This window comes from Pinus tabuliformis, chromosome 5_1 (genome assembly GCF_031772625.1).
Source record: "Pinus tabuliformis cultivar Carrire ecotype Pingquan chromosome 5_1, CPIR1, whole genome shotgun sequence".
NCBI lineage: Eukaryota > Viridiplantae > Streptophyta > Pinopsida > Pinales > Pinaceae > Pinus > Pinus tabuliformis.
Genome location: NC_142305.1, coordinates 685,612,576 through 685,636,822, shown reverse-complemented (window position 1 = coordinate 685,636,822; position 24,247 = coordinate 685,612,576). Strand labels below are relative to the sequence as shown.

At 40.2% G+C, this 24,247-nt stretch overlaps 1 protein-coding gene across 1 annotated transcript in view; it reads right to left on the bottom strand.

Annotated features, from left to right (window-relative positions):
- The window catches only part of LOC149166804 (putative serine/threonine-protein kinase SIS8), a 260,799-nt gene that overhangs the window by 77,459 nt on the left and 159,093 nt on the right, over positions 1-24,247 (bottom strand). Inside the window, exons 8-10 of the mRNA XM_089430268.1 lie at positions 17,596-17,674; positions 17,345-17,443; positions 17,130-17,198 (exon numbers count right to left, since the gene is read on the bottom strand). Of these exons, the coding sequence (XP_089286394.1) occupies positions 17,130-17,198; positions 17,345-17,443; positions 17,596-17,674 (247 nt within the window). The remainder of the gene's footprint in view (positions 1-17,129; positions 17,199-17,344; positions 17,444-17,595; positions 17,675-24,247) is intronic.

Here is a 24,247-nt window from a genome sequence, read left to right as displayed (position 1 = left end):
AGTCCTTTGTTTTTAGTCTTAGATATCCTATTTTGTATTTTTGATGTTTAGAATTTATAGGTTTTTAACATGTTTTTGGAAAAGACGTTCTCTTTTGTTTTTATAAGTTTATAGGTATCCCTCAAGCTTTGGAGGGAGCCCCCAACATCTCCCAAAGATAAGTATCTCATTTCCTTTCAATTTCTGGTTTCATGTACTTATTTAAGTTTTGATTATATTAAATACTAATCACCATTCTCCCTCTATTGTCTTGATTAGGAAAACATCTGCTATATCCTCAAGAGTATGGAAGAGAGCCTCCCAAGACAAGGTTTGTCAAGAAACAAAGGTATGCCTTAAATTACAAAACATTGATTTCTTTATAATAAATGCTTATTCATTTGACAATCTATTACTAACATTGTTATGTCTAGCTATATTGAATCATAATGATTCTTGTTTTGGGTGATTCATCATTTGATAAATCTACCCTCCTTACATCCTTGATTATTCTTATAGAACCCTAGACAGGTTCTCTGGGAAACCCTAACCTAAAAGTATGGTAATTTTAATGTTTGAAACCTTAAAACTATGTTTATTGGGAAATGTTATTTAAAGTTTTTGTTGATAATGCCTTATTTGGGGTTTTGGTATGATTATGGAAACCCTAACTTGTTAGGGTTGAATGATAATGCCTAAAATCTCGAACCTTTGAAGTATTGGTAATTTAGGGTTTGCTATGTTCTTATATTGAAACCCTAGCTCATTAGGGTTTGGTGGAATGTGTAAGCAAGACCCTTATAATGTCTTAGAAATGATTTCCTTGGAATGTGTGTGTTTGTCTGATCAAACCCTAGTCTAATCAATTTTGTTATATGTCTAACTCTTATTGCTATTTGTGAAGTTGGGTTTAACCAATGTTTTAAGACTCCGACTCGGCCGAGGATCGACTCTGACTCCGACTCGGCCGAGGTAATGACTCGGCCGGCTCGATTTCAATGACTCTGTCGTTGTAAAAAATACATTAAATATTTATTTTTTTTATAAAAAAACATAATTTTAAAGATTTTAAACATAATTTTAAAGATTTTCATTCATGTTTCCAAACACAACATTATAATATAGATGGAAGACAACATATGATCAAAGTAGGCTCATGAACCAATCCATTATATCAAAATGGTACCCAATGGCAATACATAGTCAACTGTCATACATGATCGAAGACTCAAAACAAAAAACACATAACCAAGGAGGCTAGAAATGGCCTCTACAACAAAAGTAAACTGTGACGGTGACCAGACTCCAGTACTAGTACTACAGTACTACTGGCTAGTAGCTACTGTCAGAGGAGCCAAGATCATGTCGATCAATCTCTGGATCATCATCATCAGAGTCAGACAGGGGGCCCCATGGCTCCTCCTCATCATCATCATCCCCAACTGCAACTGTAGAAGTGGTACCACTAGCAGGCTGTGCAACTGCAGCAGATGCAAGCTGAGATAGAGTAGATAAATTTTGTTATGCTTTTGGCATGATCTATAGTGTTTTTGACCCAATCTAATTTTCCAATATCCTCAAGCATGAGGTCTATGCAATGTGCAGCGAATGGGGTCCAAAATATGGTCTTGTGTTTTTCCTCTAACAGTTTACCAGCAAGAACATAGTTAGAGGCATTATCTGTGATGATTTGAACAACATTAGCCACCCCCACCTCCTCAACAACCTGATCCAATAGCTGAAACAACAAGTGGCCATCTTTTATCTTATTAGATGCATCAACTGATTTTAAAAACATGGTTCCCTGTGGGCTGAAGACAAGAAAGTTTATGATGGTACGGTTTCTTTGATCAGTCCATCCATCTGACATGATGGTACACCATGTTCTTGCCCATGAGTCCTTGAACTCTTGCAAATACTCATTAATGGATTGAATTTCTTTCTGCAAACGAAACCCCCTTAGCTCATGCATAGTAGGGCCTTTGAAGCCTTTTTCAGCAGCATGTATGGCATCAAACATAGGCTCATAATATGGTGAACGAGCAGCATTAAAGGGGATATCAGCATCATACCACCATCTAGCTATGTAATCACAAGCAGTCTCCCTCAATTCTTTCTTCCAATGGTCATCTAAAGTGGGCTGCATTTGAGTTTTACTAACTTCAGGACCATGTGCATCTGATGGAGAGGAGGGAGTGCAATAACTTTTGATAGTCACATCACCCTTTTTCATTGACATTCTACCCTTTCCCTTATCTTGAACAGAACCAAAAGAGGGAGGAACATATCGGAAAGGGTTGGATGTATCAGTTTGAGGGATAGAGGAAGAACCCTCAAAATCATAATGGGGGTTGGCAGCCATCATTTTTTGTATCTCCCTCTTCCTCCCAATTTCAGCCTATATCTCTCTTTGCCTAGCCTTATCTTCTTTAAATTTCTCAAAGCTGGCCAACAAATTCTTCCTAATCTCCCCAATTTTTGGTGAGGTACATGGGGTAATTTGGCCTTTAATCCCTGCCAAGTGTTGTTTCAGCCTATTAATGCCCACAGGACCTTCCTTAATTTTCCTATGGCAAAATTTGCATTGCATTTGACTATCAACCATTTCAACATATGCCCAAGCAAGATCTCTTGCTATAGGTGCCATTTTTTGACTAGGAAATGAAAGCAAACAATCTGAAAATGAAAAAAAAAAAAAAAAATCTTGATTCAATGTTCATTTATTTGACAAAAAACACTCTCTAAGATTTCTAGATATGCACCTAAAATTTACTAAGCAAAAACAGATTTATAGAGGTGAAAAAAAATACCTCCAGGCACAAACTGCCTCCTCAAGCTTGCTCCAAGAATCAGCTCCTCAATGCTGCTCCAAATGGCTGCCCAAGAAGCTCCTCACTCCAGCTACAATGCTCCTCCAAGACTCCTCACTGCTGCTCCAAAACAAGCTCAAGAACTGCTCACTAACTCTCAAAGAAGACTCTCACTCAAATGCATAAGATTGCTGTGAGTGAATGAGAGCACTTGGGTGTGTTAAATAGGGTTTGGGGGGGGAATGGACCCCAAAAATCATTTAGCAAATTCATATACCTATTTGGAGTCCAAACCAACCAAAAAACCATTTAAAAATCCATTAAACTTTTATAAATCCGCTGTAATACGTGTTGTTGGGCGGTTTCTTGTGACTCAGCCGAGTCATAACGGAAACGGCCGAGTCAGCCATGACTCGGCCGAGTCATTCAATGACTCGGCCAGCCGGACCGTTCCAATGGCCGTTTCAATGCTGGAGTTTGTGGCTCGGATCAACCCGACCGTTTCGGTTTCGAAACGGCCGTTTCTTAAAACAGTGGGTTTAACTAACATGTGATATTAAATGTCTATGCATGATGATGAAGTCCTAGATGTATGAGTTGACCTGTTTGTCGGTGGTCATGAATCCTAAGGTTTGGAACTAAGCCCTAGTCGAAGTTTGTTTCTCTAGAATGATAATATTTGTGCATTCTAGGGTTTTGAAGTTAAACCTTAGTAGAAGTAAAATCTCTGGTATATAATGACAATGTAATAGTTTGAGATTTGTGTAAGATTGTTGCAATCTGAGTCTTATTTATGGTTGATGCTTAATTGTTTGAGAAAATCTAGGGTTTGCAACAAATCCTAGTGGAAGCTAGTCATGTTATTGATTGAGTTGTGATTGGTTTTGATTGTCAAATCTCATGTATGAAATCTAAGGTTTGTATGAAACCCTAGTGGGAAGTCTAACATATGAATTCTGAAAGTTGTTAGATACTTTGTAGATCTATATTTGTTTGAATTGTTTCTAGGGTTTGCTATATGTTGTAGTAAGGTACGTCATACCTTTGGAAGAAACATTGAAACCCTAGATGTAATGAACATTGTCATGAAGTAGTCTAGGGTTTATGACAAAGTCCCTAGCAAGATGTTGAAGAGTATGTGTCTCTTGTTTGTAATTAAGTTTGGGTATCTGATATATATAAAGTTGAAATGCTTTTGTAATACTGATATGGCTAACTTCATGCTTCTATAGATTTGGTTGTACTTGCTATCTAAGTTGTGTAGGTACACAATCTTAACTTTTAAATATGGTGAAGATGTTCATTGATGTGATAAGCATGATGTGGCTAGTGATGGTAATGATAACTTTGATGAAATGGTTGGAAGCCACAAAAGATTCTCCAATGTCGAAGAAAAGAAGATGATCTCCTTGGGTTGAGAGGAAGCCTGAATAATGGAGATCTCCTTGAAATTAAGAGGGTGCCTAGATAAAGGGAAGCTCTCTAGCTGAAAGGGAGGGTATAGCATAGTTTTAACTGGAGAATGCTTTTTGAAAGATATGTTGTTGTATATGAAAAAGGAAAGGAAAGTGTATCATTGAGGATTCCTTTGTCAAAGATTCAGTCAATAGTCCTACTGTGTTGAGGAGCAACATTAGTTGTCTGAAAGACCCTGAAGGTTTGTATTTGATTATGTACACGTAAAAGTATATTATTGATTGGGGTTGTGTTTGTACAGGTAAATCTCTCGAAGGTTTTTGATAGCATGCTAGTTACCGATTAGTTTGATCAAGAGAGATTTGTTGTCCTTGATCTGCTAGATCATGGAGTGTTGAGGCTTTGTGAGTGAAGCATTGCCTGGGAGGACATCTGGCCAACACTTTGTGTTGATGTCTAGTTCCCGAAGTAGGAAAGGTGTCGTTGGTCATTGAGCTCTAACACAAACCTACATCCCTGGGTTGATGGTTAGCAAGTAAGCATGATGGTACCTAGAGAGGTTGAAAGCTTGAGTCCATCTTAGTCCCACTTGGATAGATTGCCCTGGTCTGGAATCTAGTCCATGGCATTCCGGTGCCTAAATTGTTGAGAGACTAATGGATAGATTGCCCTGGAAAGGAATCTAGTCCATGGCATTGCAGTGCCTAAAATTCTTCATGGTTGGTTTAGTTGAGATCTTCCTTGTACTTGTATATGATGAATACATCCCTAGATAAGAGGGAGTGTTGGAAAATGTAACTAGGTTCGGTCTTCATTAATGTATTTGAGAATAAAGAAAAGAATTTTTATTATTATTATGACTTATTAAAGCATGGGTTTTATGGTTGGGTCATCATGTTTTAGGTCAAAGTCCCCATTGAGGACTTCTAGGATTTATTCTGAGTTAATAGTCATTGTACATTTAAAGACACCCTTCTTTGGGATTGGAATCATGTAAAAAGGTTTAGTATTGAGTCAAAAATGAATTATGTTGCCCCCACACCAAGTCGACCTTAAGATGATCAAGTCGGCCTCGAGGAAGGTTATTCGACCTCACCTATAAGCTATAAATGAAGCAGTTTGAATTCATTTGGAGGATATTAATGTTGAAAATTGGCAGCTCAGGGATGAATTTATGAAAATTAAATTCCTAAAAATAAAAAGTCTAAAAATAGAATTTCTAAAAATAGAAAATCTCAAGTATGACTTTCAAAAAATAGTAACTTACCTTGCATAAATTGGTAATCAAACATTGTTGATGGAAAATCCCTTTTGATCATAAATCAATCCCAATAGTTCAACTTCGACTTAATCATCATCATTATTATTATTATTATTACTAAAAAGAAATTCAAGTCTCTAAATCATGAGACGCAATCATGTCATATGTAACTCCCCTTAATTAATGCATATGTTAGTCTCTCTCTCTCTCTCTCTCTCTTAATGGTTTCATTCCTCTCTCTCTTTAATGCTCTTACACACCTCTTACACTCTCTCCCACACTTTAATGACTTGTCATAAAAAGATTCTTCTTACACCTCTTTAATGCAAAAGTTACACTCCTCTCCTAAATGCATAAGTTATACTCCACCCCTTTATGACATAAGTTACAATCCTATTTTGGCATATGTAACTCCTCATCAAGGCATGTGTATTGCTCCTCCTTTATGTCAATAACTCATTGCCCCTCCTATATATATGTGTGTCATATCATCTAACCTCACTTGTGCATTGTGAATTCAAACTTGAGAGAGAGTTGGAGAGACTTGAAGGAGATTGTGAGAGAGAGAGAGAGAGACTTGGAGAATAAGAGAAGATCTTGGAGAGCAAAAGTGATTCAGTGTTTGCATCAGCTACTGCTATCAAAGATATTCTTCATATTTGGGTGAACTTTTTCATTCTCTCATTGTAATTTGCATCTCTGTTGAACAATTGATTTCTAATGGAAGAAGAATCTGGTTGGGTTTTCCCCTTGTGGGTTTTTCCATGGCCATTGACCTAACTTCTCTATGTATCATTGAGTTCTTGGTTGTCTTTGATTGTCTTTCATCCACGCAGAGGGCAACAAGAGTGACGCAGAAGGCCGTAGAGGCTGCGCAGTGCCTCAAAGGGCTGACGCAAAGGGTTCCAGGCTAACGCAGAGGCCAGGAGGGCTGACGCATTGCTTCAGTTGTGCTGGAGAGGGTTTCGTGGGGCAAATTTTCTGAATATCTGCTTCCAAATAGAGAGGTATTACTACCGGTTATTTTTCTCTATCGAGTGAGCCAGTTTGGCACCCAGTTGTACTCAAGGATATACTGCATAATAAATAACCCTCAGAATTGTTGCACCGGTTTTCCCGCATTGGGTTTTTCTAGGGACGAGTTGTCCAAAAATAACGGTGTCACTTGTGTGTTTGCTATTTCTTTCAGCGATTGATCTATAGATGGTTGAGACTGTATTGTGTTTATTTCGATATTTATATGGTTAAATAACTAGTTCGTAATTAACAAGTAGGAGAAATAAACCAGAAGAATATAGATAAAATTTCTAACGGATAGACTTAGAAATTTCAACACGGTATCAGAGGATGGTTGCAGATCACAGGAGAGCTGAAGGCACCAGCTAAAGCAGAGCATTTGCAGCAGAAACAATTGTCCTGAGTGACAGAAATTGTTCCTAGCAAAAAGCAATGGAGAAGGGTTGACGCAAAGGGACTACGTCATCAATGCGGGTCAGAGAGAGGCCAGCGCAGAGGCTAAGGAGAGCAAAAAAGGCTCACGCAGAGACCAGGAGGGTTGACACAATTGGCTAGGGGAGCATTTCGGCCAATGTCGAGATTGCACAAAGCCTAGAGGCTCAGTCCTTCGGTTGCTGGGGTTTAGGAAGTTGTGGGCAGTTTGTCAGGAGTGAAGTTGGTGGGGTATTGTGGGCAGAACAATACCTAACAGGGCAAAACCAAGATAGAGCGATTCGCTACCGAGGCGGATTTCTAGCCAAGGAATTTGGATCAATGTTGTAGGTGCACACAAGATCGGAGAGGTGCGACTTAACGAGTGGCAGAAGGATTTCCAGGAGGGGAATCGAGACTCAAAGGGAGTCTAGCAGAAAACTTCCAAGCAGGAAGTAGAAAGACTCAGCAAAAGTTGAAGAGAGAACTTCCAGAGGGAAGTAGAGAGACTCGGAGGAGTAGAAAGGAACAGCAGAGAGATGGCCATGAATGGGCTGAGGGATCAGGACAGGCTGGAACGGGCATCCAACTTTGTGGCCTGGAAGGCCAGGATCCTGTCCATTCTAGATAGACATCGCATCAAGGCCTTCGCCTTGAGAACATTGGTGACACCAGTTGACCCGGCTGATAATGAAAAGTACGAGGAGGCAATGGCCAAGGCGAAATGCATCATCCTTGATGGGGTCAAGGATCATGTGGTCCAACATATTGCCGAGAAGGAGACGGCAAAGGAAATGTTGGACGCCTTGAAGAAGTTGTACCAGCACACTTTTGTGCAGAAGAAGATGTTACTTGAGAATCAGTTGCAGTCATACCAGATGCATAAGGGGGAGCAGATAGATCACTTCCTCAATAGATGGAAGGAAATCCGGGACCAACTGACTTCCATAGGGGTCACGCCGAATCAGGAGTTGATGGTAAAATGTAGTCTCCGAGGCGAGGAGTGGGAGATATTTGTCCAGAGCATTCTGGGCAGGGCAGATCTTCTAGATTGAGAAGAATTGTGGGCGGCTCTTCGTCATGAAGAGATCAGACAGTTGAGCAAGACGAGAAGTAGTAGCAAAGGAGTCTGGATCAAGAAGGAAGAGGAAGAGGATGCAGCGCTAGCATCTGCGAGAAAACAGGAGAAGAAGAAGAAGAAGGACCTCTCCAAGGTCAAATGTTTCTACTGTGGGGAACTGGGGCATTATGCAAACCAGTGTCCGAGGAAGAAGAATAAGGGAGAGGCGTCTAACTCCAAGGCAGCGCCAACGAAGGCGGAGAAGGAGGTAGAGGAAGATGACGATTGTGCCATGAGTGCTCATGTACCTCTAGAGAAGAGGTGGGGAGACATCGAGTTGTAGTCAGGAAGACTACAGGCGATGAGGGGCAGGATCCTTGAGGTACCCAAATTCTTGGATCAAATCCTTGCTACGGGAGCCCCAAAGTGAGAAGTAGCAGGACTGGCGGATGTCGGTAGGAACGAAAGCGGATGAAGCAGCAGAGAGTGCTACAGTGCAGTAGTCTCACGCAACGTAGAGCTAGTAGGCTACAGAAGTGCAAGAGGCACAGAGGAGGTTACAACAGTGCGAGGGGCAGGGAGTTGTTACAGCAACGCAGAGGCAGTAGAGGGAGCACTTGATAGCAGCAGAGAGAGATTCAGCTTCAGGGATGTTTCTAACCTAACAGGGATGTCAGTAGTTGGGTGGATCAGTTACTTCTTAGTAACTGAGTTGTAGTGCAGTACCAGTAGGCAATAGCACGATGCAGCTTGATGAGAGGGGGTTGCAGTGTTGGGAAAAAGGACCAGCAGCAGCACAGATGCAGAGGGAGCTGTTGTACGGATGCAACAAGGGCAGTGGCAGGGCCGTGGGCAACAGTACAGGATGTAGCAGTGCAGAGGATGTTGGGCGGGGAGGCCTTAGCATCAGCGCAGGTGTCGGTGTCGTATAATCAAAGTAGTGCTCAGTGTGGAGTATTACTAGAGCACATTCCTCGCTAAGAGGGAGTGTTGATTTGGGGTAGCATCAGATGTGCTCTAGCCATGAAAATTCGTGGGGAGGCTAAAGCACATGAGATCTCCAAGACCTAGAAATGGTTTGAGAAGATTCTTCCCGGTTTAGGAGATATTAAAATAATTAATATTTTTAATGGAGTTCCTAAGTCTAAACTTAGGAAAAATAAAATATTAATGGGTATTAATATAAAACTAGGTTAGAAGGTTCCAAATGATAGGGATCAAGCCTAATCTAATCTTAGTCGTTGATTAGAGATGTAATCTCGGCCGTTGAAGGACCAATAGGATAAGTATAAGAAGCGGCTTAAGGGTCAGTTGGAGAATATACGAGAGTGATCAGTCATTCGATTTACTAGAGCGAGGTTTGCTAAGTAAAGTCGAATCAATGATCAGTTTGCAGCGAGGGGCAGTGAGTACTGGACAAAGAGGCAGAGATAGTATCGAGAGACTAGTGCAGAGGCAGAGAGGCAGACACAGAAGCTAGAGCAAGCCACGCAAATGCTAGTTGGGACAGCGCAGAGGCTAGAGGGCCTGCATCATCCACACAGAGGGCAGCAAGAGTTACGCAGAAGGCCGTAGAGGCTCACAGTGCCTCAGAGGGCTGACGCAGTGCTTCAGTTGTGCTGGAGAGGGTTTCGTGGGGAAAATTTTCTGAATATCTGCTTCTGAATAGAAAGGTATTATTGTCGATTATTTTTCTCTGTCGGGTGAGCCAGTTTCGCACCCAGTTGTACTCAAGGATATACTGCATAATAAATAGCCCTCAAAATTGTTGCACTGGTTTTCCGGCATTGGGATTTTCCAGGGACGAGTTGTCCAAAGATAACAATGTCACTTGTGTTTTTGCTATTTCTTTCAGTTGTTGATCTGTAGATGGTTGAGACTGTATTGTTTTTATTTCGATATTTATATGATAAATAACTTGTTCGTAATTAACAAGTAGGAGAAATAAACCAGAAGAATACAAATAAAATTTATAATGGATAGACTTAGAAATTTCAACATATGCTAACGGATTTTTTTGTTCATGTGATTGTGGGTTATGTTCAAAGACACCCTTTGATCTTTTAGATCTGTATCGGGCTTCCTCCTCTTCCCTTATGTATTTTGTTGTTTGTGTCGCTGACACACTTAAACAAGCTTTGATTCCTATTTGTTTATCTCCATCCCATGGCCTTTTCCCACAGAGGTGCCTTCTGGCATGGGTGTATGAACCTGTGTAAGTGTTTTTGCAATAGAGGCATGTGAATTTAGTGCTTCCACCCCCTTTCCCTCCTTCAGGCCTAGAAACATATTTCCACAATGGGGTTTGGTTTGGTTTAGTTGTTGTGCCCTCATCATCTCCACTCTCCTCTTGCTCCTCACCAAGGTACTCCTCTCCAAGGTTTTCATCAAATCCACTAAAACACACTTCTTCATCCTCTTCATCATGATCAACCCTCCTCCTTCTACGCTCCAATGCCATAATAACAAAAAAACAAACCAACAACAAGAGAATGCAAAGCCATATAGCCATGATGTTTGAAGTTTTGAACCTGCAATAAAATGGAGGAATGGGAATGGGAAAGAGAGGAGAGCATTTTCATTTAGCAAAAAACATATAAAAAACACAAATGGTAAATTAGAGTGTAGATCCTACCTCTTTGGCCTTCAATCCAAAGCTCCAATCTCCCTTGAAAGCTCCTCAATCTCCCTAGCAATCCTCTCAATCTCCCTCCCCAACTCAAGCTCCAAGCCTCCAATTCCAAAAGCCCTCCTCTCTTGCTCTCTCACTATAAAGGGAGGACGGCCTTTTATCTTTTTTTCCCTCCCCTTCCTTGCTCGTCCGCCATGCGGCTTTTTCATCAGTGGGAGCAAAAGAGATCGGTTAGGGAGCGACCACTCCCTTAAAAATAGGGAGCAAAATTTGTTTAGTGAGCGGCCTACAAAACTTTCTGTTTCTAACCTGAGGTAGCTCAGCCCTCCTTCCAACAACCTTACTAGCATTTTGGTCCTCTTTCCATAGAGAGTTAGGGATTTGGCCCTATCACACAACTTAGCAACCAATACAGCCTATACAGAGATGTATTTCGGATCCTTTTGCACAAAAACGCACTCCAACAGACTAGACCTAGAAGGAGAAACTCAGTGTCCTAATCTTGACAGACTTAATACTAGATCTCTTAGCCTCACTAAACTCCTTTTGCTCTTTTTATCATAGCTCTGAAACAATGTTTATTTTTCAAGGATCTTCTAAATTAATTATTACTTCTTATGATTTTCTTAACTTAATATTTTCTTTCATTCACATTCATCATAAAGCAATTACATAGAAGATCTTAACAGTATAAATAAAATGCCAGTAGGATCATAAAGAGACATCCAAACAAGAGACACAAAAATTTACCCTAGGAAAACCTAGCAACCTTTTTCTTAGAGAAATCTTTAAGTTCAACAGAGATACATCAAGTCAAACATAAAATCAAATTGACAGCACTGGTCAAATTACCCAAAAGTAGGTTTGCCCATAATTCGTCCCTCTACCCAACAAACTCATTTGCCTCAAAGATTCAGTGTGCTCATCAAATGACTATTTTCTACCTCAGATATTCCATTCATCCTTAGATTTCATCTCTCTATTTAACCTCAGATTTTGTCCTTCTTCGCCTCGAATGATCTGAATTTCCCCAGTACATATGATGATTGAATTGCCTTTTTGGAAGAGGTTGAAGCCTCTATTTATACTTGTCTAGGAGGCCAACTTGATGTGACCAAAGACATAGGCCAACCTAACTTCTTGGAGGATTGACTTCATGTTTTGGAGCCAAAAATTCAATATTAAAAATTCAAAATTTCCTTTCTTTTGAAGCCTACATGAAGAACATGTCTTACTTTGTTTATTACATATATTTTCAAGGACTAAAATAAAAATTACAGAGACCGAACAAAGCTACAAAATTCAACACCAATCCTCCTCCAGATTGATAAATTAGACCAAAAACCCCCCTCCCCATTTAAATTCAATTATGTCTAAGAGAAGGATTTCAAAGAGCGATTGATCTGAAATGGATCAAGTATGACACTAATTCAAGAGAAGCAGTTATGTTTTTAACTTGTTGAAGAGTTTCCTTTCACCAAGGTTTTGGATCTTTTGTCCATTTTCCACAATTTTCATATATATATATATATATATATATATATAGAGAGAGAGAGAGAGAGAGAGAGCATGAACAGAAACATTCTTTGGCTATTTGATTATTAAAGAGCACCCTTGGCCAAGAGTTGAGATCTGCCACAAAGAGAAAAAGGAAGACAATGAATATGCTCATTCTGAAAAAAAGACCTACACCAAGGACAAGTAGAGCTAAAAATACCAATGTGGAAAAAGTCGAGGTCGGGATTAAATCGGCAAGGGTCCAAAAGTTGAAAAACTCGTTAAAGTCTGGAGTTTTTTGAAAAAGTCAGCAAAATTTAAAGAACACAAAAACATTCATTTTTTTTACCTTCTAGAGTATCCACAACATCAAATAAATGCATTTCCACATAAACATGTAAAGAAAGCTAATATATAATATGTATATGAAGTCTAGTGCTACATCACATATCTAAATAGTGAATCAACTCCTGAATCTTTAGTCTTGTCTGAGTCTCAACTCTCAAGAGTCAAAATATCAACAAAAAATATAATAAATGTATATCATGAGTCATCTACATGTCATAAAGTAATCAGTCACTGAGATCCTCTGCCCCTTTTACGGGACTAGGGAATGGCTTTGCCTTTTCCTCTAGAGGAGGAAGGCCTAGCCCCTGGAAATACAAATAGAGTCAGTCGTCCACTAGAAGTCGATGAAAGAGGTGGCCTTTGTCCTATGTTGTTGCTCCCCATCATCCTCATCCAGCTCTGCCTCCTGACCCTGATGCTTCTCCTCCTCCTCTACCTCTGGATCTCCCTCCCCTGCAACTACTACCTCCTCTGGATCCACATCTAACCAATCTGGGATCAAGTCCATGGTCGGCCTCTCAGTCTCGACCCTCCATGCAGCAGTGGTATCAATATTGTCCAATGAGATGGCTTCCACATCAGGAGGTTTCTGAAGTTGTCTCACCCAGAATCGAAGATTGTAGTAGACGTAGACCATGTCATTGAGGCGTTGGGACTCCAATCTACATTAGGGTCATAGATTGTAAATTAGTACTTAACAACTTTAAATATTAAAAATAATCAAATAAATTCAAAAAATTTAATTTGAAATTTTTTTACCTATTGCGCATTTTGTTGTGTATTTTGTCAAATACACACTCTAGTTGCACTCACAACCAGAGACACTGCATGTTTGGTTGAGCGCTCGAATGGCAAGCTTTTAGAGATGGGGTACTCTGCCACCATCGCTTGTCCACTAAGCATCTACAAGTTAAAAGAAAAATGAGAGACATAAAAAAAACATTGAAATTCTAAACTTGAAAGTTTGAAACAAACTGAAGCTTACCTGGCATTTTGGTCGTCCTATTCTTGATAGCCATGGTAAAACCAAATGTGCCACCTCCCATCTTATATACCTCCATTTCTTTAGAAATATCTTCATGTTCTTGCTCAGATGCCACCATCCTCTCAACACAAGTGAAGAATCCATCCATCACCTCGGCATCAAATCTGAAACCACAGGTATAAGAAAATGTGGGGTTGAGGTAGATACCTGCAACATGATTGGGGTGATGGAAGGTATTGTTCCATCGCTCAGCAATCACTCTCCATATGACCTGTTGTTTCTCTAACCCCTCATCTCGGTTATCTTCATAATAAGCATGAATGGCTTCCTTGGCCCTATCCATGGCCTCATACAAATAGCCCATTGCGGGCTTGTCTCCATCAACCAATCGAAGAACCCTTACCAAAGGTTCTAAAATGGCACACACCTCCTCTACTCTTGCCCAAAAGCTCTAATCATATGAAACTACTCTGCATATGCCCTCTCCCTCTGGTTTTCGGCTAATAGATAAAGCACGCCAATCTGGTGAAAGAAACATGCTCTTCACATCCCACATAGAATTCAACAGAGACTGAAGAGATATGAAAGTAATGGCAAATCATGTAACGGCAGGACGCACCAACACTTTGTTGTTGGTGAATCTTCTCATCAAGCTAAGCACAGATGCATGATTATATATAAATTTTGTTATGCTCCTGGATGATTCAACAATATCCCTCATAATAGGAATTTTACCTATATCCTCCAACATCAAGTCAATGCAATGAATAGCACAAGGTGTCCAAAACAAGTTAGGATACCTCTCCATAAGCAACTTGCGAGCTGCAACATAATTTGCAGCGTTGTCCATTATGACTTGGACAACATTGCTTGGGCCTACTTCCTGAATCAAGATGTCCAACAACTCACATAATAAACGTGCATCTTTGACGTGTGCAGATGCATCAACAGATTTCATAAACATTGTCCCCTTGGGACAGCTAACCAAGAAGTTAAGAAGGATCCTACCCTTTTGGTCAATCCAACCATCTGACGTGACCGTGCATCCAGTGTTTTCCCATGATGCCCTAAACTCCTCCAATCTAGAAGTGCAATCAGTCTTTTCATCTTGAAAAAGAGGCCCTCTCAATTCTGCAAAGGTGGGGGCTTTGTACCCTAGGTCAATGACAACAACAGCATCAAACATAGGTTGGTAGAATGGGTTTGTCTTGGCAATGTTGAAAGGAACATCACTCTATAGAAGACACTTACTGACCAACCTATCAGCGTCTGCCTTTTCCTTCTTTTTAAGTGTTGATTTGATGCCAAGTGGTGCACCAGGTGTGGTTCTAGCAACAAAAAAATATGAGAAAGCTGAGGGGTTGGGACATATGGGTGTGGAAGGTGATGCTGAAGAAGCACTCTCACTTCCCCCCACTCTTGAGGCCCCTACAAGTTGGATTTTTAGTGCTGCCCTGGTGTCTTTGCCCTCCTCTTTATCCATCAACGATTGAATGGCCTGTCGGATGATTTCTGGAGATGGATTTGGGCAAAGGTCTACATTTTGCCCCGGAATTTGCCCCAAATGGAATTTTAATCTGTTGATACCTCCTGACATATGCTTGCCACACAACTTGCAAGTCAAATACATTCTATTGATCCCCCCAGATTTGGGTATAGTATCAAGTTCACCATATTCCCACATAGCGTCCAAAAGCCTTGGCATTTTGTTTTAAACTTTGAACTTGAATTTGAACCTGGGCACAAAAAAAAATATTGAAAAAATTAAAAAATTCCCATTACATAAAAAGAAAACACAAATGCAATTGTTGATTTTAGATTTTAAATGCCTCTTCTCACTCACTTGAACACACTCAGATTCAGTAAACAAGGGTTTGAATTTTTGTCATTTGATTCTTGAAAGTTGAAGTTTTGCTTCAATCTAGATTCTAAACAATGTTTTGATTCAAAATTCTAGGAAAAAATAAGATAAAAACAAACTAATAAAATTATAGAAAGATTTAAGAAGTCATTTGTGTAACAAAGACTAAGAGAGAAATTAAAATACGTACCTAGCAGCAGCAATTCAGCACTTTGAATCTCTCACTTTGAGCAGTGGACAAATCTCCAAATCCCTACCACAAAACTAGCAAATCTCCTCCTCTTGGGCAATGGCAAACAGCTACTCTCTCCACAGGGACGAATGGGAGCAAAAATAGCAAGCAAATGTGTTTTTTCCCCCTTTTCAGCCTCTTATCCGTGGCCTGGGAAAGATGGACGACTTTTTCAGTCGACTCCCAATAAAATTGAAATTAATTTGATTTAATCGTGATTTTTTTGTCAGTGAAAAAGTCGGCCGATTTAATCGTTTTGATGAAAAAATCGGATTTTTGGGATTTAATCCCGACTTTTTGCCGACTTTTCCACACTGGAAAATACCCTTCCACATTTTACACTGCTATTTGTAAATAATTTTCTATAGAAATAACACACAATTTTTAACAATAAAATAATATATTAAACACAATAATACTCAAAAAGCCAAAGGATGTGTCTATTCAAGCTTCTAACATATACATATATATATATATATATATGGAATCACTGCAATGGACAAAAAAGGGAAACTGTGCGATGGAAAAAAAGCCCAAGACCTTGGTGCCATCCTGCTATCACTGAGAATGCAGTGAGAACATGAAAACATCCAACTGCAAACACAGAAGCACACCAATGCAACCTGTCCTCCACATAACTCGAGCAATGATGGGCAAATGGACACTCGATTAATCACTCTGTTAACCTCAAACAAATGGTTAACATTATTTGGCCTTTTTCGTTTATCAGTAATTGATATGGATGAAAACTTACAAAAAGCCACCCACTTTCACTTTCCCGTTCCCTAAAATGTGAGTGGCAAAGAGAGATGTTTTAATCTTTGATAAATTTGTTTTTCACTTAAAGCCTACTTTGAAATATTTTACTCAAGACCAACATTGCAATATATTTTTGTTATTAATATTTTAATATTTTTGTCCACGTACTTAACATTGAAATATTTTACTCAAGGCCAACATTGAAATATATTTTTGATGTTAATATTATTTTTAAACTCCACAAGTCAACTCTACATTGAGAACAGAATTACACATCTCCCTCATACTGTGCTGTAGAAAGCACATCTTGGCACAACAAGAGATTTGAAACAAAAAATATACCCTCTACTGTTAACAAAGGTTCTCAACTTCCATTATAAGTGCAAGAAAGATATTTTCTAGAAATATTTATAATTGTATACACAAGGAAAACATCTTTTTAATGCTATAACAAGCCTACCACTGATTTGTGAAAACACTGGATTTCCTTCTGCATTTCCTAGTTTCCTAGCTGTTAATTGGTCAGGTTCAGTCATAAAGAAATGCACAATAGAAATTGGCTATAATATATGATTTTCGGCAGAAGAAATAGTAAACTGCCACTACCATTTTTATAGAAAGAATATTTTCTCCAATTAGTGTGGAAACTACACCGCGAGTGAATTAGATATGAATGTATATATCGCATCAGACATATTCATTGTTCAGTCTTCTAAGTTTTAATTTACATCTAGTCAAAAAAAATGGTTTTACATGAAATATTTAATAGATAATTATATCCTCAGCAATTTCCAGTTTTTTTTCACTTCTTAAATTGTAATCTTCACATAAGCTCATGCTGGAAAAGATCCTAAAAATTACCGTTCCTGCAGTTGACTTTGAAGAGAGAAAAGTATTATGCTTCATCCTGGACAGTCCAAAATCACAAACCTGAAATCAACACAATAAAATGCCAGTAGGCAACATGAAAATATACATCAGTATAAGGTAATAAGAATCAGCTTTCAATTTATTTCATTCCCTGTAAGACTATATACTATGAAAACGTTTCTTTACATATGTAATACTGCTGTCACCTTCACAACCCAATTCTTATCCACTAGAAGATTTGGAGATTTCAAGTCACGATGTACAATCACCGGTGTACTGTTGTGCAAATAGTTCATTCCTCTTGCCTGTACATAGAAATGAGGCTAAAAATACATATAAGTAAAATTTCCATGGAAGAACAAGACTGGCAGTCCAAACAGTTCAGACTCCATAATTGGAAAGAACGCAGCATATTTCACAGTTAATTATAGAATACAGAATCTGCATGAAAACATACCACATCTAGTGCCATTCTCAGCCGCTTCCTTTCATCTAACTGGTTGTTCGGGCGATGAATCAGTCTATACAAACTCCCTCTGCAAGAGCCAAAGTAACATTTATGTTTATCAAGGACCAAATATTTACCCCTTTTTAATTATTCAAATCATACAACTAGTCAGAAAATGTAGTCTAAAAATCATTATTATCTTTTCCATTTAGTTCCATTTCAATCTTATGATGCCAGGTCAATCATTTCTGGTACCGCATTTTCCAAGTACTAACATTCTTACTTGTAACAAAGGTTCAAACTCTCTTATATCACTTTAATGTAAAGAAATGACAACGGCATATCTAAGACATTAGAATGCAATTTGCACTGCAAAACAAACAACAGCGTTGATGTTACATTCATTACCTGTTACCCACCAAAATGGGTAAACCCTATAGGAGAACTTTCTCCTATCCTTGACAACCAGGCGGTCAGCCACATAGCCAACAACCCCTAGCAGCCACCACTAGCTGATGATATGTCATTATTGTTAAAATTTGGCAGCTTCGGGATGAATTTCCCCATGGAAACCCTCAAGCCACAAAGAAAGAATTATAACTTGATCAAATGGAATTAACTGAGCAAATAATTATAAATGGTTTGGAAATATATATTTAAATATTAATGTCAAATTCAAAATAAAAGTCTTCCCTCTAAATCAAAATCGGCCTTAAAGTCACCTCATCGAATTATATAAATTATTGAGAAGTCTCATTAAAGGGCATCACTGAGAAATTGCATAGTTTGCAACCCTATAGGAGAACTTTCTCCTATCCTTGACAACCAGGCGGTCAGCCACATAGCCAACAACCCCTAGCAGCCACCACTAGCTGATGATATGTCATTATTGTTAAAATTTGGCAGCTTCGGGATGAATTTCCCCATGGAAACCCTCAAGCCACAAAGAAAGAATTATAACTTGATCAAATGGAATTAACTGAGCAAATAATTATAAATGGTTTGGAAATATATATTTAAATATTAATGTCAAATTCAAAATAAAAGTCTTCCCTCTAAATCAAAATCGGCCTTAAAGTCACCTCATCGAATTATATAAATTATTGAGAAGTCTCATTAAAGGGCATCACTGAGAAATTGCATAGTTTGCATATTTTATTCAGTCAGGTTCTTTTTTCGGTAGTATGATCCGTAACTCATATTCTGTGGCACGAATCTAATAAACTGGTATCGCATTCTTTGTTTCGTGTTGGAGCCCTATATCCTTGCAGCATCATGGCTTCAATACACTTGGGTTTCGTTTGTATTTCTGTGCCTGGCTCCGTTTGTAGCTTGCATTTATTCCGGGGACTCATGACTCATCTCATCATCTATTCTCTCCGCAATGTATCCCTGTTGTCATAACATGGCATGGCATCGCAATTGGCAGCATGGCACTGAATTCCTGTCAACATTGCTTTATATGGGCATCATTTTATATAGGCATTGCTTTGTATGGGTATCATTATTATGGGAATCAAAGTCTTGGCATTGGATCAGTTATCTGTCCTGGCATTGCATTGGATTACAGTTTTGGCATCGCATTGGATTACAGTTTTGGCATCGCTGTCCTGGCATCACATAAGATTACAGTTTTGGTATCGCTGTCCTGGAATCGCATTAGTTCGCAGTCTTGGTATTGCATTGGTTTACAGTTTATATGATTTTTATGGTCTCGGATCTGTCCAAGAATGTATGGTCTGCACGTCGAATGGTCTTTGGTTTGCAGTAAGCCTCGCCACTGTATCATATGTTATAAGGATCAGTTCATCTTGGTGTCTTTTGATATCAATTTACAGTGGTTTAATTATGTGATTTCCTCGGCACATTTTATATATATATATATCTTAGTCTCCGCACTTTAGTATATGGTTATGGCTTGTCATGCTTCCGCATTACGGTATATGTATATGTTTTGATATGGCAAGCTTCAGCAGCACAATATATGTATATGTTTTGATATGGCAAGCTTCAGCAACGCAATATATATATGTTTTGATATGGCAAGCTTCAGCAACACTATATATATGTTTTGATGTGCCAAGCTTCAGAAGTACAATATACATATGTATATGTAGAATATGTCTCAAGCTCCTCCAAGTATATGCATGATTGCTCCAGCAGTAAGGTAAGTTTGATTTTGTGCAGGCGCAGGGGTATAGTCTTATGTTGCAGCTGTGGAATCTACGATTCTGATCAGTAATCTATGACAGGAAATCTTGGCTGTATGGATGATGATGACGCACATACATTTTGTAATTTTATACTAGTCAGATAACAGTGATGTGGCAGCAGCTCCCTGAAAGTCAGTTCACAATCGAAGTTGTGAACTGACCTAGGTAGGCCCTAGATGGCCCGATGAAATGATGTATCTCAGTATGGTTGTACTTTGTATCTTAGTTGAACAATTGATGAAATCTAATAGAAGAAGAAGAATTCCGGGTTTTCCCCTTTTGGGGTTTTGCCCTGGTCTCCGACCAATCCTAGTGTCTCTATGTATATGCTTTTCTTCTGATGTTCCTTTTATTTCCGCTGCATTGTTGATGATGTTGTTCTTTCTACATAATTGTGTATGATGTGATGATGTTATGGGGTAAATGAATATGTAAATAATGAAAAGTATATAAATGCAAATATCAAAGCAAAGAACAATATAGCCCTAAGAGAAAATTAACAATTAGATTTCCACCACTTGCATCAGCCATATGCTCCTCACCCATCCAGCATGAGCACAAGGATGAACGTGGGCTTCCTCTCAAAAGGTACTTTGATCATTTTGCAATGTTGCACATATGGCGATAATATCTGAATTATCGCAATATTATCGCCGAAACTGCCATTGCCGATATTATCGCCAGAAAATATCACGATAATTTGCCCAATTGAATTTATCGTGATAATTTTAAAATTATCACGAGACGATGGGAAATTATCGACCTATTACTAAAAAACACAATATAAGTTGTGGTTTGGGCTTTTCAAAGGTCATTTTTGTTTTTTCTTGTGCTAAGATTGAGCTATGAGGGTTGTGTGTGTCTTGTGACCATTTTTTATCGAACAAACAAGGGAAAATCTACAATTTTCTTTGCCATCAGCTGAGCATTTTTGGAGTGGAGATTAACTCCAGTATACCATATCCATATTTCCAGGTATGTTAAATAAAATTGCCTTCCTTTTCTTCGTTTTCCAAGATTAGTATATACCATAAATTTAGACTCTGCCTCTTCTTACCCTATTTTGAATTTCCACATTTGTTTTGTGTGGTAGGTCCAAAACTTGAAATTTAATCAAAACTCTACAAAATGGCAAAGCCATTGGACCAAATGTGGGAGTATGGTGAGCCATGTGAGGGTGATATTAGAACAAAGCTGAGTTGCAAGCTCTTTGGAATGGAAATGTTTGGCGAATCAACCACTTGAAATACCACCTTGCCAAAATTTCAAGGCATGATGTGGATATTTGCCCTATATCCACCCCAGACATTGTCCTTATTCCAAAAAACACAATTCTAGATATATAAAGAGAGATTAGAGGGAGGAACTAAGGAATTTCATGGGAACCACAAGCTTCTCAAGGCCGAGAGAAACCTAATCTGTGGCCACACCTTATGTCATGTACCTTCTCAAATACATTTGTAATAGGGTGTTGCTACACAATTTTGCACAATTTTGGCGAAGGAAAAGAACCCAGCATTTTCGACTTAGGGACTTAGGAGGAAATTTGACTTTATTTGGCTGCTAGTGGAATGTGGGGGCCACCCACATGTGAATTCGAACTAGGCCATTCGAATGGCTTGGAGGGAATTCGAATAGCTGGATGGAGGGGCCCACATGAGGCAAGGAAGGCCCAAGGAGATAAAAGGAGGAGGAAGCTCTCATTTGGATTCATTCTTACACCTTGCAAATCGAAATTACTTGACTATTCGCTCTGCTGTTTAGCTGAGTCAACCAGTTGTTTAGCCACGAATCTCTCAAGCAGGAGATTCAACCTTTCCTTTGGGGGACCTTCCGTGCACGCCCTAGGGAGGCAGTTCCATAAGCATTGATCAACTATTTGCCAGGAGATTCAAAGGATTGGGAGAGCAACATTAGGCCAGCATTTCTTTAGAGTTTTGGAGCCAGCATCCCAGCAGTTCGAATTACTGGGCTTGGTGAAAGCACAGCGGGACAGTCTAGCATTTTCGTGGGGCTTAGGAGTAGGTGCTATAGGCCGGAAGCCCATCCAAGAAGTCAATGGATTTGTAGTAGAGGTCAGCCCAGCACTTTGGGACATTTTCCGGGATGATTTACAAGCAAATTCCAGCAGGCCGAGTTTTGCAGTTGCAACTGAAGTTGGGCTCCTTGGGGGTCAAATCAAAAGTCTAAACCAGATAAATCCCTTCGTGGGTTTTTCTATGTTTAGGGCAAGGAATCTGAGGCTCAAATCTTATAATCTTCTGAGCACAAGAAGTGGACCTTCCAACCATTCGAACTAAAACAAAAAAGGTAGTTTTCTGGACAGCCCAGCGCAGATTAGTGCAACAGCTGGAGCAGTCACCGGTTCAGCCATTTCTCACCTGGGTTTGGTCATGCTTGTCCATTGAGACAAGCCCAAGTGCACCATTCTATTATCCATTATTATTTGCTTTATATCACTTGTATTCATATTTAGGAACATTACAGTGGTATCAAAGCCCAGTTCTTGGCTCAACTGTGGGGATTTTCTCCTATGAGAGAACGGGACCAACAGAACATCGCATACCAAAGACAGAGGTACCGGAGAAGAGAAAGAGAGTTGGAGATTACTCCAAACACAGAGGACAGAGGGAAAGCAATGGTAGAAGAGGAGGACTTGGGGGAACCCAAGAGTAGGGAAGAGATGGCTTTCAACAACCTCCTAAGAGCCCTGAATGACTTAGCCAAGGCCCAAAAAGATATGCTGGAAGAGATAAAGTTGCAGAACAAAGAGAGAACCACTCCTAGAGGGTCTCTATTTGGGGAAACTTCTGGAGCCTCTCAGCCATTCAATCACCCCTCACCAGCAACGCAGCACCCATCAGCTAGTGGGCCAACTCGTGCCACATTGCCCTCTTTCGTACCAGTGGCACAAATCGAACCAGCAAGGGGTGAAGACCCCATTCAGATGGGGGACTATTTCAGAGAGTGGCAATCTATGGATGCAGATTTTAGGGAAGCACTCTCTTTCAGAGATTTATAAAAGCTCAAGCAGAGCGAGAAGAACAAGGGTTATGGAGGACAAGGAACCCAGAACTATGAGCTGCAAAGAACCATATGGAGGATATACTTCCCTACTTTCGATGGCACTGCCAAGTGCACGACTGGTGCTTGGGTTGAGAAGATGGACACCTACTTCCAACTCAACCGGATGACAAAACAGGAAGCCATCAAGATGGCCACACTGCACATGGAGGGGGAAGCCCATGACTGGTGGTTTCATGGCTTGGCCACCCTAGGGCATGCCAATGTGGCTTCTTATGAGGATTTCACCAGAAGGGTGGTGGAATGTTTTGACCAAAGAGATCCAGAGGCCCATTTCAAAGAGTTGACCCAACTGCGCCAAACAGGGAACCCATAGAAGTACATCTCAGAGTTTCTATGAGTATCAGTGATGGTTCCAAATCTATCATAGGCTAGGAGGCTATACACCTTCATTAAGGGCTTACTTGAGCCCCTGCGTGGACTAGTGAAGTCACACAGACCCTCCACGCTGCAGGAGGGAGTTTTGTGCACTAGAGATCTACAAAGGGCCATCCTCAAGACTAGAGCGCCTTTTCCTGCACGAACCCCTTTTCCACAGAAAGGGCATGAGACTAGACCTCCACCTCAGAGGACCACACAGGGGCTGGTGCAGCTAGATGATGAGACACGAAAGGACCGTAGGAGGATGAAGTTGTGTCTCACATGCAGGGAGCCCTAAGCACCAATCCATCGGTGCACTGCCAGCAGAACACACTATATTGAGGTTTTTTTAGACAGTGACCAAGAGGACGAGGTGGAGCAAGAGTGTGGTGTGGGAGATGGTGAGAGTCTGGCAGATAGAGGGCCACCACCACCACCTCCACAGGGAGGGGCATCCCTTGCCCCATCCAGAGGAGTCCTTGCTTCCTTATGCAGGGTTCCCAAATTTTTGACATTGAGGATCAGAGGCACCATATAGGGGCAGCGGGTGGCAGTCCTAGTTGAGAATGGGGCTACCCACAACTTCATAGATGCCAAGTTGGTTCAAAGGAGCGGCCTCACCACGGCTAAGTTTGAGGGCTTTTCAGTCCTAGTACCAAGTGACCGCACCATATAGTGCACTCGATGACGGACCATTTCTTTGTGGTCAAGGTGCCAGACACCAACATGGTGATGGGTGTCCAATGGTTGTACTCCCTTGGGCGAGTCACGACAGATTGGAGGAAGCCAGAGATGGAGTTCATTGGGCCGGATGGCAAATTGGTAGTTCTGAGAGGCATGCAGTCCTATCCACCTCAAACAGTCTCGGCCCACAGGATGGAGGCAGATCTGTGACATGGGGACATTGCACGAGCAATAGGGCTGAGGATTTCAGAGGTTGGGGTACAAGCCCAGCCACCACCACTAAACATACAGGCTTTACTGGACAAATAAACAATTGTGTT